We start from the raw sequence: 16,982 nt of genomic DNA, 5'->3' as shown, positions 1-16,982 counted from the left end.
TCATTATTATTCACAGGATTGCAGTTATAGGGCTAGAAGAGATATTTCAAAGCATCACATTCAACCCCTTTGTTTCATGGATGAGGAAACTGAGGAATAAGGAGTTAAGTGACTTGCCCAGGGTCACACAGATAGTAAGTGTCAGGGGCAGGATTTGAAATCAAATCTTCCTGATTTGAAATTCGGAACTCTACCCAGTGTGCCACCTAACTTAAACTCTTTCTTATTCGTATTCTTGTTTCCATGCTAATATGATTTCTCCTCTGAGGCTGGTGCCCTTTTCCAAAGGTATTGCCTAGATAGGATTCCTTAATGCCCTCCTCACAGTTCCCCAGGAACCTCCCCCTATTGGGAAAAGAAGAGGAAGAGCAGATGGGAAGGGTGAACTTGAGTGTGGCTGATATGTAAGGCAACCTCATTACAATAGACCTTTATCTGCAGAGCCAGCTGGGGACTTGACGGATTTATTTGTTTCTCCCAGGGACAAGTCTGTCCTGCCTGTTTGTGCTTCTAGCTCCAAAAAATGACCTTCCTTTCCATGCCAGCTTGGTAAGATATAGTGCTGGGGGCAGGGGATGCTGGTAATCATTCTGTCCTTCATGATTTGGGGGCTGTGACACCCATACAAGATGAGAGATAAAGGGAAGGGAAGCCCCACTGGTAAAATTTCTAACAAATTGGATGAGAGACAAGGTCAGAGAATCAAAGAGACAGAGGGAGGGAGACAGAGAAAGATACCCAAAGAAGGAGGAAGAGAAGGAGAGGGAAGTACAGAGAGACAAAAATAGAGAAGCAAAGAGATAGAGTGAAGGAGACAGAGAGAGATATGCAAGGATTGGAGAGAGGAGGAGAGGAGAAGCATGAAAGGAAGGAAGAAGGGAGGGAGAAAGGAAAGAATGAAGGAAGGGGAAAAAGAAGGAAAGAAGGGAGGATGGGGGAAAGAAGGGAGGAAAGAATGAAGGAAGAGGAAAAGGAAAGAAGGGAAAGGAAAGGAAGGGGACGGTAAGGGAGGGAAAGTGGAAAATAGAAAGTAGAAAGACCCTAGGCTTAGTAATTAGGGGGCCTTTGCCACTAATTTGTTGTATGGCCTTGGGCAAATTGATCATCCCCTCTGGACCTCAATTTCCTTTTCTGTAAAATGAGGAGATTGGAAGTAGGTACTATCCATTTTACAGATGAGGAAGCTGAGGCAGACAGGAGTTAAGTGACTTGCCCAGGGTTACACAGCTGGTAAGTGTCTGAGGCTAGATTTGAAGTCAAGGTCTTCCTGACTCCAGTTCTGGCACTCTATCCACCTTGCCACTTAGCAACCTCCAATCTTTATATCCCTCTGGGAGTATGCTGGAGCCATGTTGAACAGCTTGCAAGATCCCATTGTTAAATTTTCCAGCTTTGCATTTACACCACGAAAATTGGCAAATGACTGCAAATCAGCTCTTGATTTATTGTTTTGTTGATTGTCTAGAACAGGGGTGGGAGCCTGCAGTCTCAAGGCCACATGTGGCCCTCTAGGTCCTCAAGCACAGCCCTTTGACTAAATCTAAACTTTACAGAACAAATCCCTTAATAAAAGGATTTGTTCTGTAAAACTTGGACTCAGTCAAAAGGTTGCACCCAAGGACCTAGAAGGTCACATATGGCCTCAAGTCTGCAGGTTCCCCACCCCTGGTCTAGAATTAAGAAAGTGATGGAGAACATGTTAAAAATACAGATTTCACTTAAAAGCATGCCAGGTGTACATTTTCTTCTCCAAGAGAGCTGGTTGTTAAATTTTTACCAGTATACCAGTGCATCCATCCCAATTAAATTTCTTCTTATTGGATAAGTTTATTATCTTAAACTAACAAGTTTGGTTTACAAACTGTCCTTGTAACTTCACATGTTAGTTATTACTCCCATCTCTGTGTCTTTTTCAGATTGGATAAGCATTTCGTCAAAGTCTTTCTCTAAGTAAAGTTGATTGATAATAGTGATGGTACTTGATGGTAATTGATCCTCATGTTAAACAGCCCAAGACTAAGGACAGATCCTTGTGGCACACCCGATAGAGACTGAGTTGATATTGATTCTCTGTTTGGGCCAATCACTCAACCACTTCTGAACCCATGTAACCCATCTAGATGAGTGGTGTCAAACTCAAAGAGAAGCTACACACATTGACTTAGAAAGCTACAAATTAATATTATCTGTCTAATATTGTATTTTTATTTCTTTTGTTAAACGTTTCCCAATTACATTTTAATCTGGTTCCAGTGGCTGCACCCTAGATTTGACACATCTGCTCCATATCTTATCTTCCCTTCCACAAGAATAACATAAGAGAGATTTTGGAGTGTTGGAGGTTGGATCTAAACTCAGGTCTTCCTGACTCCAGGCTCAACATTCTATCCACAGAGCCATCTAGCTGCCAGGGTCATTAGTGAAGATCAGCTGAGATAATATTTGTAAAGCGCTTGGCACAGTTCCTGGCACAGAGTAAGTGCTATATAAATTCTTATTCCCTACTTCAATTCTCTCAATGGACAGATGTGGAAACTGAGACCCAAGCTTATATAGCTAGCGGGTAGCTGAACTAGAACCAAAACCCAAGTCCTTTGCCCTATAGTTCCTTCTGCTCAGAACAGCATTTTCTTTCTAACTAATCATAACACCTACCTAGATGAGAAGAGCAGGTGAATTAAGTAATATGAAGAGGAGTCTGAAAGAAGTGCCTTGCCTCTTATCAATGGTTTGAATGAAAACATAGATGGTACGCTCATCAAATTTGCAAATGATGCCAAACTGAAAGGAATAGTTGTAGCACTATAGTTGACAGGATCCAAGAAGGTCTTGACAGGCTAGAACATTGAGTTGAATCTAATAAGATGAACTTCTATAGGGGTAAATGTAGTCTTTAATTTGGGTACAAGAAAATCAACTCTTTTCTTATAGCTACAAGTCCAGAGTGGTTTCATGAGGGATGTACCTAGCAATGGAGGCTCTGACTGAAGAGGTGTGGAGGGCTGGAAAAAAGGAGCATCTTCTCTGATCTCAGAGACACTCAGATACAAATTCTCAGAGCCAAAACAAAAGTCGTAGATTCCAACCCTCTTCTATAGACCAAGAACCTGGAGTTTAGAAAGGGGATGTGTTTTGTTCCAGGTCTCACGGCTAGTTAGAACAGAGCCAGGATCCCCATCTTCTTCTATCTAAACTCAGTGGGACCTCAGAGTCTATTCTATGAACATAGTGTCCCTTTATAATATTTCCCAATAAGCAGTCACCTGACCTTCACCTCCAGTGAAGGGGTACCACCGCATTGTCTCCTCCAATCCTCATCAACCACAATCTGGGTTCAGACAATCCCTCTGTGCATCCTCTTCAGCCTATTGGCTAGACACGGAGACACTTGTGTGGCCTGCCCATTCTTCCCATCTTGGCTAATCCAGCCAGAGTTCCTGAGACTGGATGCTCCGTGACATAAACTGATGGTGCACCAGAGACCTCTTGTGGTACAGTTTGGGAAACCACCCTGGTCAGGCTCTTGCCAGATCTCCTTTCCTTATAGCTTTATGGACTCTGAGATAAGGTCACCATTGTCTGGTCCCATGGCTTGCTGGCTTTGGCTTTGCCCCCTTCCTGAATTCATGGTAACCTTTTGTCTTCCTGTATTTTTTTCAATCAGCAGACAATAATCGTGCAAGTGCTATCACAAAGCAGAGACATACACGTGTTTGATTTATAAATGCATATACCTGCATATATGGCTATTTGTGTGTGTCTGTATTTATACATTTATATACATATACACACAAACCTGCCATCTTATGGGTGAAGTGAAGAAACTCCTTTTACTAAAGCAGATGAGGAACTATTTTTCAGTTTTTTAAGAGTATCTTAGTTGGGTACTGAGAAGTCTAGAGTTCTTGTCCAGGGCAACATAGTAAGGCTTCTTTACTACAGGGTGCCATGCTGCTCCTCCAAAGAGTTGAGTTACCTGTAGGAGTAAGTCTATTTGGGGGTAGGAACTATGGTCCAGGATTAGTTATAGTAAGGTTATGTTGGACATTAGATCAAAATGGGCTATGTTTGGTATGCTAAGGTGGAATTAAATTGAGAGATGTTATCAGGGTTAGGGTTGTTAAGACTGGGGTTTAGTGTAGAGTTAAGGGTGAGATTATCGTTAAGGGTGAGCTTTTTATCTGGAGATAGAATAGCTTTTGGATTGAGGTAGAGACAGGATTATGCTTGGAAATATCTAATTGCTAATTTTTCAGTGTGATCATTTCTATCTTAGAAATAGGCAAACCCTACAAATCAGGGCTTGATTATTTTGTTGATTATCTAGAATTAAGGAAAGGGTGGACAAATAATCAATAATGAAGATTAAACTTAAAAATGTCAGGAGTATATTCCCCTGCCCCCCAAGAGATCTGGTTGTTAAATCTTTACCAGAACACCTCAGGGTAGAGGGCTATTAATTTAGGAAGAAGCTCTGAGACTACACTGTAGAGTTTAACCATTCTCACCACAGAACAAAGTAAACATTAATCCAATAAGCATATATTGAGCACCTCTCCCATGAGAAGCAAGATTATTGTGGAACTATAAGGAAAAAACTTGGTCTTTGTCCTCAAGGAGTTTATAGACACATACATATATATCTGTAATACAAGACAGTAGGATGTAGGTACTCAATGTATATGAGGTACAAGGTCATCTAACAGTTGATTAAAAGCAGAGATCACCTCTGGCTGGAGTAGAGGATACTTGGGATACATGAGAGAGCCTGTTGAATAGCAAAGTGAGAATAGAAAAGGGGCTTGGCAGGCTGAAATGTATTTATTAATTGATCAATTAAATGCAATTAACTAATTAAATGTAGGGGTAGCTAGGTGGTGCAGTGGACAGATCATCAACCCTGGAGTCAGGAAGACCTGAGTTCAAATTTGGCTTTAGATACTTACTAGTTGTGTGACTCTGGGCAAGTCACTTAACCATGTTTGTCTCAGTTTTCTCATCTTTAAAATGAGCTGGAGAAGGAAATTACAAACCAGTCCAGTGTCTTTGCCAAGAAAACCCTAAATGAGGTCCTGGAGAGTTGGACACAACCGAAACGAATCACAACAAAAATAGGCTTAAATGCAAACTCTTAAAGGTGGGGGTTCAAGAAATCAATTACTACAGAATAGGATGGGGTGGTCCAGACATGTCGCTGTTTATGAGGATGTGGACATGGGCTCACTGTGAGTAATTTGATAGGGCAGACAGAAAGAGCTAATATCATCTTAGGCTACATTCCAATAGAGTGTCTGGGACACTGTGGGAGGGTGATAGGCCTTTTATATTCTTCCCTGGTCAGACCACACTTGACTTATTGTAATTATTGATAATCAGTCTAAGAAAAACATTGACGAGCTGGTGAACTGCCAGAGAAATGGATGAAATCTGAGTGTCGCTCTCCTAAAGAGATCCATTTATCCAGTGAACTGCCAGTGATGAGGATGAGGAGAAGACTGGAGATGGTGCTATCGGAAAATCAGTTGAAGGAACTCTGCTTATTTAGCCTGGAGAAGAGGAGACCTAGGGGTGCATGATGGCTTTCTTCAAATATTTGAAAGTCTACTATCTAGACTTGTGCTTGGCCCCATAGAGCAGAGTTTGGGGAGAAGGGATAGCAGATTTAGGCTCAAAGTAAAGCAAACCTCCCTAACAATTTGGACCTGTGCCTAAATGGGATGGAACGCTCCAGGGGAAAGTGGGGTCTTCCTTTCTAGTGGTCTTTAAGCAAAGAATGATAAACCACTTGAAGATTTTGCAGAGGGGATTCTGAGTCAGTATATATGCACACACACGTACATACATATATGTACACTGTATATGTATATATGCATGTACGCACACCTATATATACACACATACATACACACATGCTGATGAAGTTGGCTTCTGAGGTCCCTTTCAGCTCAGAAATTCTGCCATCCTAGTTTCTCTAGTGGTTAATAAAGGCAGAAATAGGTGAGGTGCTCAGTCTAGGTATCAAAATAGCTGAGAGGAGCTAGTGATGTGGGGGATCCTTGAACCCTGGACAGAGAAGGCTTAGGAAATGCAAATCAAGACACGCATTTATTAAGCACCTACTAGGCACTATGCTAAGCACTGAGGACACAAAGAAAGGCAAAAACAGATTCCCTGATGTTGAGGAGCTCACAGTCTAACAAGGGAGACAGGATGCAAACCACTATGTACATGGTAGAAATATCCAGGGTAAATGGAAGGTCATTTCAGAGGGAAGGCATTGAAGGAAGGCAGGACACCTTGAAAGCTTTAGTAACTCCACTTAAACCAGAGTTTTGAAAGAAGCCAGGTGCCAGGTGTAGAAGTCAGCTTGTGAAAAAACATGGAGTCAGGGGATGATGTGATGTGTGTGTGTGTTGGGGGGGAGTGTATCAGCATGTAGCCCACAGAATTAGTAAAGGGGAATAAAGTATAAGAAGATTAAAAAGGTAGGAAGAGGCTGGGTAATAAGCTAATTCCATGCCAAACATCAGACTTCATATTCAGTTCTGGAGGTGATAGAGAACCACTGGAGTTCCTTACCAAGGGGGTGCAATGGTCAGACACACTTTAAGAAAATCCCTTTGAAAAAAACGCTATCATTGTTACACTATCCATCCCCAGAGAAAGAACTGGTGGTGTCTGAATACAGATTGAAGTATACTTTTTTACTTTCTTTTTCTTTTTTTGTCTATGTTTTCTTTTACAACATGACTAACATGGAAATATTTTGCATGATTATTCATGTATTACCTATATCAAACTGCTTGCCTTCTCAATCGGGGAGAAGGGAAGGGAGGAAGTAAGAGAATTTGGAACTCAAAGTTTTAAAAACAAATATTAAAATTTCTTTTTTTACATGTAACTAGGGAAAAATCAAATGCTAAATAAATAAAAAATCCCTTTGGCAGCTGAGTGGAGGATGGATCAAAACTGGGAAGAGACTTGAGGGAGGGAGACCAACCAGCTATTGCAATAGTCTAGGCTTGAGTTGATGAGGGCATGTACTTGGGTCGTGGCTATGTGAGTGCAGAGAAAGGGAAGGCTTTGAAGGTAGAACAACATGATTTGACAACATATTGAATATGTGGGATGAGAAGGAATGAAGAGCTGAAGATGACAGCAAGGTGGAGAGAATCTGTTGGCTGGGAAGATGGCAGTACCCTTGAGTGCAAGAGGAAAGCTGGGAAGGGAGGGTTTGGGGAGAAAGGATTGTTATTGTTTGGGGTAAGTCTGGGATTTGAGTTTGCAAGGTAGTCTCTGCTTCCGAGCAAAGGGGAGGCTCTTGGGGCCACAGGAAATCTTAGTGTTTCTCTCTTAAAGAGACCCATTCATCCAGGTTGGGATGGAGACACCACAGATTCTTTGAAATTTCAACATTTCAAAGGTCCTCTTCCATTTTTAGCAACTCCATTGCTATGATCTCCCATCCAAATCAGTCAGTTAGCAGCATCTGCATGGCTGCTTAAATTCAGACACACCTTAAACAGACTATGAAATCTTGTTCCTTATAAGCAGCATCTTATTCCTAACGGGACATGCAAGTGTGAGAAGATGATGCAAAGGTAGGATGGGACCATATTGGGGAAATCTGTGAACACCAAGATGAGTGTAGGCTTTATTTGGTAAATAGTAGCAGCCAATGAAAGTTTTTGAGTCAGGGAGTATCATTATCAGAATACTGCTTTAGGAAAATGACCCTTGCTTGGAGAGGAAGAGACTATCTCTGTGTTGGGGGCGATAGCCCAGATGTGAGGAAACAAAGGCTAGAAACGGGTGATGGGAGTGAAATGAAGGGGGCTCCACAGAACCAGATAAGTTGTGGACATAGAATCTACAGGCAAGGCATCTGTTTGAAGGTGGGAGATACAGGAAAGGGAGGGGTCAAAGACAATTTGCAATTTCTAATTGGATGATGGTTGTTACCAGTTCATCGATCAGGTTCTCTCTGGGAAAGGAACTACTCACACTCACCACAAGGGTTAAATCATTTAATGGCGATAATAGAACAAAGATACACAGATATTGGAGCCCTGGGGTCCTAAGGTGCCCAACTTTGTGATATATAACAGGCTTATCTGACCAGGAGGACTCTACACTGAACAGGATAAAAGCTGCAGTCGAATGATCTAATTCCACTACTAATTAGAATTTTAATAGAGGAAGAAGCATCCTTAATAGAAGCATCAACCAGTACAGATCACTGACAGTGGCAATTGGTCAGTTCACAAGGACCCCCTGCCCCCCACCCTCACCTTAGGCTGCCTATTCCCCCAGGCCTACCCCATATTAACATGAAATGATCTGTAGGCCAATGAGGAGGGACAGACTCCTTCTCCTCTTGGATCTGGACAGCCAGATGAGTACATGCACAAATGAACAAATCTTACTATAATGAACAATAGGATACAAGAACAATACAGGCACCAGCCTCTGCTAAGCATTAGTGCAGGAAAAAACATATACCATCCATCATTCCAAACAAGAATTTACCGACTACTTCTTAACCAGGAACAGATACCATTAAAGTCTGTTCTTGGCCTGGGTAGATGACTTGGGTCTTTCAGGACAGCCTTTGTGGTTGTAGCCATTCTCTAGAGACCAGCACAGTGGTGGTCCCACTAACAGAATTGGGAAGTCAGGAAGAGGAGCTAGTTTGTGGTGTGGGAAGAGATGAAGAACTCTAGATTTTCAACAATTTACAAACATCAGAGTGAGGATTTTGGCCCAAAGGAGAAAAGTTCTGTTCTAAAAACCAGATTTTGCCCTCCCACATTACAGAGGCGGTTGTGGTTAGGCAAAGATAAAGGGTATTAAAGAGAGGGGAGGTCTCTCACTCTTCATGAACTGGGCAAAGTCAACTACCTATGAGCTCAGCCTTTAGGACCCATGGATTTATTTTAAGATGTGAAGGTAGAGGAAGAACAGTAAACCACTCTTCTGGTGTAAATATTATCACATAGTATTTGCAAATCTGAAAACACAAAGTCCCAAGGTGACAATGGAATTGCTAAATGCTGAAGTCCACACTGTGAATTAGGTCACTGAGAGGGAAAGAGGGTTCTTTGTCTTTCCTTCTGAGAATGCCAGGAATCATTTCAGTATCAATGGAAGTCATGTCATGGAATCATGACCCAAGCCCCCAATTCCTGATAAATAGCTTCCGTTTGTGAGGCAGGTGCCCTCCGCCTTTAAATAGCTATGTTCCTTAAAATATGCTTGTCAATGATTGAAGCTGAATCCTCTCTGAGTAATTTGGAACCTGTTTTAAATGTGCCAAGGAGCTCACTATTAAAACTCTTCCTGGCATCAACATGGCAGTTTCTTAGCTCATCTCTCATCCAATGCCCACAGCTGCTACGTTAAGTCAGAGATGAGTAGGACATTATTCTTATGTCCATTTACCCATGAGGCCCAGAGAGGTGAGCTGACTTGCCCAGTAGGACACAATAAGTTAATCCTAGATCCAGGCCCAGCAATGTCCATTACCCATATAAGAATGCCATACAGATCCTGCAAACAGAAGTATCTTTCTTGTCAGGTGAGTTACCACCACATCTATTTTTCTTGGATGTCAATCCAGATGTCCACCTGATTTCCTAAAACTGGGGTCCATTGGTGTGGTGACGGTTGAGAATTAAGAGAGAAGTCACTTCCCATTTGTAGAAGTCCATGATCAGCCACAGCTGCTGAATTTCTTACAATGAGAGCTTCTCCAACCCATGTGAAGCCACTTACTGAAGACTGGGGGTGGGGGGGGGTGGGAAATGTATGCTACACGAATAGGCTTGTCTTGTATGTGTGTGTGTGTGTGTGTGTGTGTGTGTGTATGTGTGTGTGTGTTTTTGTTTTGCATACTAAAAGATCACCTGGGACAAGAAGGCCAAAGGCCACCTCTACAGTAAGTGTGAGCCAGTAGTTGGATGGCCTCTGACCTTCACTCTATTGCCAAATAGATGGACAATGGTTAGGACCTTCTATATCTCTGCAACTGAGATGCCCTAAGACAAAGGATCCATTTGGGGGCATCCCCTTCAACAGGAGCAGTCATGAAGACAGCCACAGGTATCTTCAGAAAACATGCATCTTCCCAGCTAAACAGAACCATAGAACCACACACCGCTACGGAGGGAGGACTCTGCTCCAATTCTCTCATTTGAGAGTTGAAGGAACTTGGACCCAGACCATGGAGGTGATTTGCGTAAAGTCACTCAGGAATAGCGCTAGAGTAGGCCTAAGTACCCCAGGGAACTTGATTCTTGGCCCAGGGAATTTCCAGCTAGATGAGTTGTGGAAGGAGCTGGGAGAGAGGCAGCTGGGAATTCTGAGGAGGAAGCAGGGAGAATATTTCAAGGACAGAGTAAGAAAGTCATAGGTGAAGAGGCACCAATACTCAGTACCTTGTCTGTGACTTAAGTCAATTCCCATGTAAATATGGACTAGGAAGAGAAAAAAGTGGCAAGTACCTATGTAAATGAAGAGCAGAAGCAGCTGAGCCTGGGGGAAGGATAGGCTGAGGGTGGGCAGAGAGGGAAGGGGAGCCACTACCATGCACAGGCAGCAATTCCAGTATGAAAGGCACTTGGAGTTACACCCAGGCAGGTGGCATTTGGGAATGGAATGTCTCAGACAGCTGTCCAGAGTGAACAGCACCTGCGGCTGAGAGGGTGAGAAAGAGCCACCAGGGAGGCTAAGCAACTGTCTCTGAACCCTAAGGAACTGAGGAGGCCTGTTGGATAAAATCTGGGCTAGTGCTGAGGGAGGACTTTCAAAGAGAGACTGCTGACCTGTCCTGAAGCTTTTAGCCTTTCTGATAGATAATCTGGAGTGTGGACCTGGGCCTATACGGCAAGAGGCTCTCCTGGTTTATTTTATGTTGGAACCTGAGGAGGGGGTGAGCTGGGGATTAGAAGGTGCAATTACCTTTCTTCCACCTCTCTGCTCCCCACATATTCCCAGAGGTCCTTTCCAGCCTGGTCATATAAAGAGATCCCTTTCGGGCGTCTCTGCCCTGTCTACCAAAGAACCCTCCTAGATTGGGGGTTGGGAAAGGGGATGACATCCAAATGAAATTGCACAGAGGCCTTTAGACCAAGCAGATGGAGGGATACGGAAAGCCCATTTAAATAGAGATTTGGGGAACACTGGATTGCAGAGTGAGACAGAAACATGGCCAGTGGAGCCTGGAGGAACATGGCATCTCCCTCCCATCCCCCAGGCCTGCAGTGGAGCTCATTCACCATTCTTGGTTTGGGAAGAGGCTTTTCCCGGAGGAGCCTGGTTGGGACCCCCAGCCTGCTTTCCCTCTGGCTTGGGATTTGACAGCAGGCTCTCGAGGTAGTTCCTAAGCCCCAGCAGGGAAGGGAGTGAGCGAGAGCTCCGAGAGGCCAAGTAGCGGCTGTATTTCCTGAGTCCCCACTCAGGATCATCGTGGAAGGCCGCCTGCAGCTCTGTGAGGCTGACATTCCGGAGGGCGAGCAGCTTGGCCTGGTTGCGGGTCAGGACACTGACGTGGACCAGGGGCTGCAGGGAAGCAAAGCAGTCCAGGTTAGAGAAGGGGAGTACTTTGCGGCTGATGTTCTGGCCCAGGTAGATGTGCAGGATCTTGCAAAGGTCTCGCATGGCCCGGACCGAGGCCAGGGCGCTGTTGTCATTCATATTTCTTGACAGGTAGGTCTTGACCAGACTCTTCAGCTTGTAGCTGCTGGCCCCAGGCACTCGATCACGGATCAAGGGCAGGATATCCAGGAACCCCGAGATGGTCTCGTGGAACTCCCCCTTTTTGGAGAAAGTCTCTAGGGCCTTAAAGAAGACAGTAAGATTGGGGGACCAGAGCTTGTAGCCAGCCAGAATGGGGTGGGATGAAGAACGGAGGTAGCAGAGGAAATTCTGCAGGCCATCCTCAATGGCAACCCCCCTGGAAAAGAGGCTGAAAAGGGCCTCCTCCTGGTGGATGATGATACGGAAATTGCTCTCACCATTTACAGCGGCCAGCTGGCTGATCTTCTTGGCTGGGGGATGAGAGAGAGAAAGAATGAGAGAGGGGGAGAGAGACAGGGTGGGGGGACAGAGAGAGAGACAGAAAAGAGAGAGATAGAGACAGATATATAGAGAGAGAGACACGGAGAGACAGAAAGAGGAGAGGGAGAGAGAGAAGAGGAAGAGAGGACAGAGACAGCAACAGAATGATAGAAACAGGGAGAGGAGAGAGAGACACGCAGAGACAAAGAGAGACAGAGGGACACAGAGACATAGATAGAGACAACGATAGACAGAGACAGAGATAGAGAGAGACAGGGAGAGAGGGAGAAAGGAGAGGGGAGAGAGACAGGAAAAGAAGAGGGAGAGAGAGGAGAGAGAAAGAGACAGAAACAGAGAAACAGAAAGGAGAAAAAAGGAGAGAAAAAAGAAAGAGGAGAGATAGAGAGACAGACAGAAAGAGACAAAGACAGAGAGAGAGGATAGAGAAGGGAAGAGAAAGAAGAGACAGGGAAAAGAAGAGAGAAAAGGGGAGAAAGGAAAAGACAGAAAAAGAGAGACAGGAAAGAGAGGGAAGGAGACAGGGAGAGAGAAAGAGAAAGAAAGAGGAGACAGAGGGAAAGAGTTAGAGAGAGAAAGAAAGAGAGAGTGCTAGAGAGAGAGAGGAAGAGAGACAGGAAGAGAGAGGAAGAGAGAGAGGAGAGAGAGAGAGAGAGAAGGGGGAGGGAGGGAGGGAGGGGGAGAGAGAGAGAGAGAAGATCAGAAGGCATAGGACATGGAGAGATAAGGGAAGAAGGGGTAAGAAAGGTCAGTGTGAACAGCTTCAGAGATGTTGAAATAGTTGCTTGAGTCCTATTCCTATTTCTGGTCTTAAAACATCTCTCTCGGAAACTATGAACCTGAAGCCAAAAGTGAGACCCTTGGGTCATCACCTCCCTCAATTAGTCAATCAACTAACAAATATTTTGCTCATTTCCAAAATTTTTAAAAGTTATTTTATTTTTTTAATCATCAAGTATTTATTCAGTTTTTTTCTCTCTCCCAACTCCCCTTACCCAACTGAAAAGGAAGGAAAATGGAAGAAAGGAAGGAAGAAAGGAAGGAAGGGAGGAAGAAAGGAAGGGAGGAAGAAAGGAAGGAAGGAAGGAAGGAAGGAAGGAAGGAAGGAAGGAAGGAAGGAAGGAAGGAAGGAAGGAAAGAAGGGAAGGAGGGAGGGAGAAGGCACGGATGGGGGTGGGATGGGGAAAATGATCCATTAGTATTTATTAAGCACCCCTTTTTCAACTTATGTGAGGCAGCACGGTGTGGTGGAAAGAGGCAGTCTTGGTGTGAGGAAGACCTGGGTTCGAATCCTGACTCAGTCATCCTGGCTGAGTGATCCTGGGTGATCTGTCCCTTAACCTCTCAGTGCTCTCGGCAGCCATCTGTGACTGTTGGTTATAGAAAAGGTGCTGATTTACACCGATGGAAGAACTTTCCCCATCTGGGAGTGCCCTCGGCCAGTGCCATTCTAGGTCCTGTTTCTCTCCCAATTCTTATCCTGTGTAACGAGACACCAACCCCCCGACCCTTTCTCCGATGAAGGTTATTTGAGGAATGTTTCAGGTAAGGCTGCACCAGCACCATGCCCAGCACAGAGCAGGTGTTTAATAAATGTTTGTTAATGGAAGGAAATGAGCAATTATTAAGGGTCTTCCAAGCGCCAAACACTTTTTTTAAACAAATACTATGTCATTTGTTCCTCACGATAAGCCTGTGGTTATTAACTCCATTTTATAGTTGAGGAAATGGAAGATAACACAGGTTAAGTGACTTGCCTACAGTCACATAGCAAGTAAGTGACTGAGGCAGTCAAGACTTGAACTCAGGTCTCCCTGACTCCAGGGCAAACGTTCTACCCACTGTGCCACCAGCTGCCTCTAAGCGACTGATCAACCTCCCCGACACCCTCCAGGTAAGGCTTGGGGAGCTCCACCTCCTTTGCAATCTCCACTTTCTGTCAGTGGTACATTGCAGACGTGTGCCCCAGGGGTTTCTTCTAACCATCCTGGAACCTGATTACAAACCTGATTTTGCTCCTAGTCTGGTTTCCCTGCTTGACGAAATGATATTAACAACGACAGTGAAAATAATAATGATATTATTTAACATTTTTTTCATGGCGCTTCAATGTTTGCAAAGCACTTTATGAATATTATCTCATTACATGCTGATCAAATGAGAGGATATTCGTAAAAAGTGCTTCGCACAGTGCCTGGCACCTAGTAGGTACTCTTTCTTCCCTTCCAGACTCAGGGCAGGGGATCAGGAGGCCTACTTTAGAGTTTAGGGCTTGAAAAGAATGTTCAATTTTCTTCTCTTTAGCAGTTAACAGACAGTGGCTGAAATCTGCCTTCACATGCCCATCCTTCCCCATCCCCCTCATCATAGACCATGGACACTTTAGGATCATGATAGTCTTAACTAAGATCCTAGGACTAGTGCTGGAAAGGACCCCAGAGGCCATCTAGAAATTCATATAAAATAATCGGAGGCAGGATTTGAACCCAAGCCTTCTGATTCTTGAACGAACACACTCTCCTCATTGTTCTACATTGCTTATATCACTGAGCATTTATCAAGGGCCTGCTCGGTATTCCGTATGTGCGTGCGTGTGTGTGTGTGTGTGTGTGTGTGTGTGTGTGTATGTCATATTAGATATTCAATCTCCCACCTCTACACCTTTGCATAGGCTGTCCTATAGACCTCATTTCTTAGAATCCTGTTTCCTTTAAAGTGTGATTCAAGGGGCACTTTCCACATGAGGCCTTTCTGGGCTCTCCTTAACCCATTCCCCAACTTGTTGGGGTCTTTCTAAACTATTTTGTGTTTGTTTTGTATTGACTTATTTATATTCATGTTGTTTTCCACAATAAAATGTAAACTCCTGGAGGGCAAAGGATTGTTTTATTTTTGTTTCTGTAACCCCAATTTATATATATGCATATTTATGTATATATATGTGTGTAAGTATATATGTGTATATATGTATACGTATATATGTATGTATATATGTATGGGTATATATGCATGTATGTGTGCACATACATGCACATGTATGTGTGTATATACATATATACACATATATACATACATATAGATATAGATATAGATATGGATAGCGCTGTAAGTGCCTTGATTGCAACTAGCCCTAAGATATGCTGGTTGAATAAATGCCCAGTTCTGGGCCAGGCCAGCAATTCAATATCCCTTTGGATAGAGTGACCAGACTGGCTTGGAATTCCAGGTGCTGGCCACCACAGCTGGCCTTAATGGAAAGGAGAGTGAGTTCCGTCTGATTTCCACCTTGCCCTTCCAAGCTAAGACATTTTGTTGTTCAGATGGGCCAGCCAGGATCCTGGACTAAGGCCACAAAAATGAGGATCTGGGATGAGGAGGGACTGACTGACCCTTGGCTAGATTCTATTTTCTGGAAAGGGTAGATTGAGCTGAAGAACTAATCCTCCTCCTCTTCAGTGTCTATTTGGGGAACTTGCCTTGCCTCTTGGTATTAATGACCACCTAGTGCAAATGTCCACATTTTTTCACATAAGGAAGAGGAAGTCTCGTGATGGGGAGTGGATTAACCAGCAGGCCCTGCTTTTCTCCCTGATCTGCTCTCCTCAGATTGATAGCAGGACTGGGTCCTGAGATCTTTAAGTGACTCTGGGTCAGAGATGCTGCCACCTGGGCTACTTCCCACCTATGTGACTTTGGGCAAATTGCTTAAATCTCCAGGCCTCAGTTTCCCAGTTTCCAGAAGAGGACTGATTGGATCAGATGATTCCCCAAGGTCCCTCCCAGATTTAAAACCCTTGGTCCTACGAAAATGTTGATTTGTGAAATTTGGAATCCAGACATACTTCCTTCCCTCAGGGCAGAAGTCCTGACTTCAACGCCCAAATTAGTTCTGGGACCCTTGGGCTGAAGGGAAGCACAAGCATCAGCTGGCTGAATGACCACCCCACAGGGCCAGTTTTTGGCTGCCCTTCCACATTTAGTGGTGACATACAGATACCCATTTGGCCTATCCATACCTCCTGGGACTCTGGAGATGAGGCCAGAAGAAGAAAGGGGTATTGATGGGAGACTCACTTTTGCTGTCAACCTTGAGATCAAAGAACACCAAAGCTCTGTTTTCTTGACTGGAGTCTCTGCAGTTATCGACGGGGTGGCCGGAGGGTGCCCTTGTGCTGCCTGTGCACTCCACAAGATCATCTGAGTCACTGCTGTCTCCGAAATCGCTGGAGGACTGAAACACAGAAACCACTGTGACCCCAGCTCAGAAAGGGGCGTGTGCTCTCTCTTTTCACAGCGGAGCAATATGGTAAGGTGTGGGACTGTGAGTGTGGAATGTTGCATACCTGGTATGCCTTAGGTTTGCTAACTGTGTGTTGGGGGGAGGGGATGGGTATATCTGGAAATGCTGACAGTCATATAAAAACCAAAAGTATCAACAAAACAAATCCATCCATCTGCATCCTGAATAGAGCCAGAACAAGGTACGTGGATGGGGGAGCGCAAAGGGCAAGAAGGTTACTTGGCTGCTTTATGAAGAAGAGGCTTGGTATTACTAAGGGTCTCCTCTGATACCTCACTGGGGTACCAAGGCAATTCTGGATTTTGTTAGGCTGAAAGTCAGAAGACTTCAAGTTATGGCAGGTTTTACCACGCTGGAAAAGATTGATTGTCCATGATCTGAGGGCCAGTCTGGTTAATTTATAGAGAACTTGATCACCTGAAGATTGATTACCAAGAGGTGAGTCCACTCACAAAAAAAATCCTCTTTGCCACATTGGCTCACTGCTTGTCCTTCCAAGTACTCACAAACCATGTATTTTATAAGCTCCAAGTCCTCTTGTTTCTCACCCCTCCTGGTGAATGCTCAAGTAGAAATATGGCTTGTTAGAGCTTCCCACCCAGAGTCG

At 44.2% G+C, this 16,982-nt stretch overlaps 1 protein-coding gene across 1 annotated transcript in view; it reads right to left on the bottom strand.

Moving 5' to 3' along the window:
* Positions 1-8,013: 8,013 nt before the first annotated feature.
* Positions 8,014-16,982, bottom strand: part of PML (PML nuclear body scaffold) — a 53,993-nt gene continuing 45,024 nt past the window's right edge. The window contains exons 10-11 of the mRNA XM_036734870.1: positions 16,150-16,306; positions 8,014-12,047 (exon numbers count right to left, since the gene is read on the bottom strand). Coding sequence (XP_036590765.1) covers positions 11,269-12,047; positions 16,150-16,306 — 936 coding nt within the window. The 3' untranslated portion in view covers positions 8,014-11,268. The remainder of the gene's footprint in view (positions 12,048-16,149; positions 16,307-16,982) is intronic.

This window comes from Trichosurus vulpecula, chromosome 8 (genome assembly GCF_011100635.1).
Source record: "Trichosurus vulpecula isolate mTriVul1 chromosome 8, mTriVul1.pri, whole genome shotgun sequence".
Classification (NCBI taxonomy): Eukaryota; Metazoa; Chordata; class Mammalia; order Diprotodontia; family Phalangeridae; genus Trichosurus; species Trichosurus vulpecula.
The sequence above is the reverse complement of the archived record's forward strand: the minus strand, read 5'-3'. Positions and strand labels throughout refer to the sequence as shown.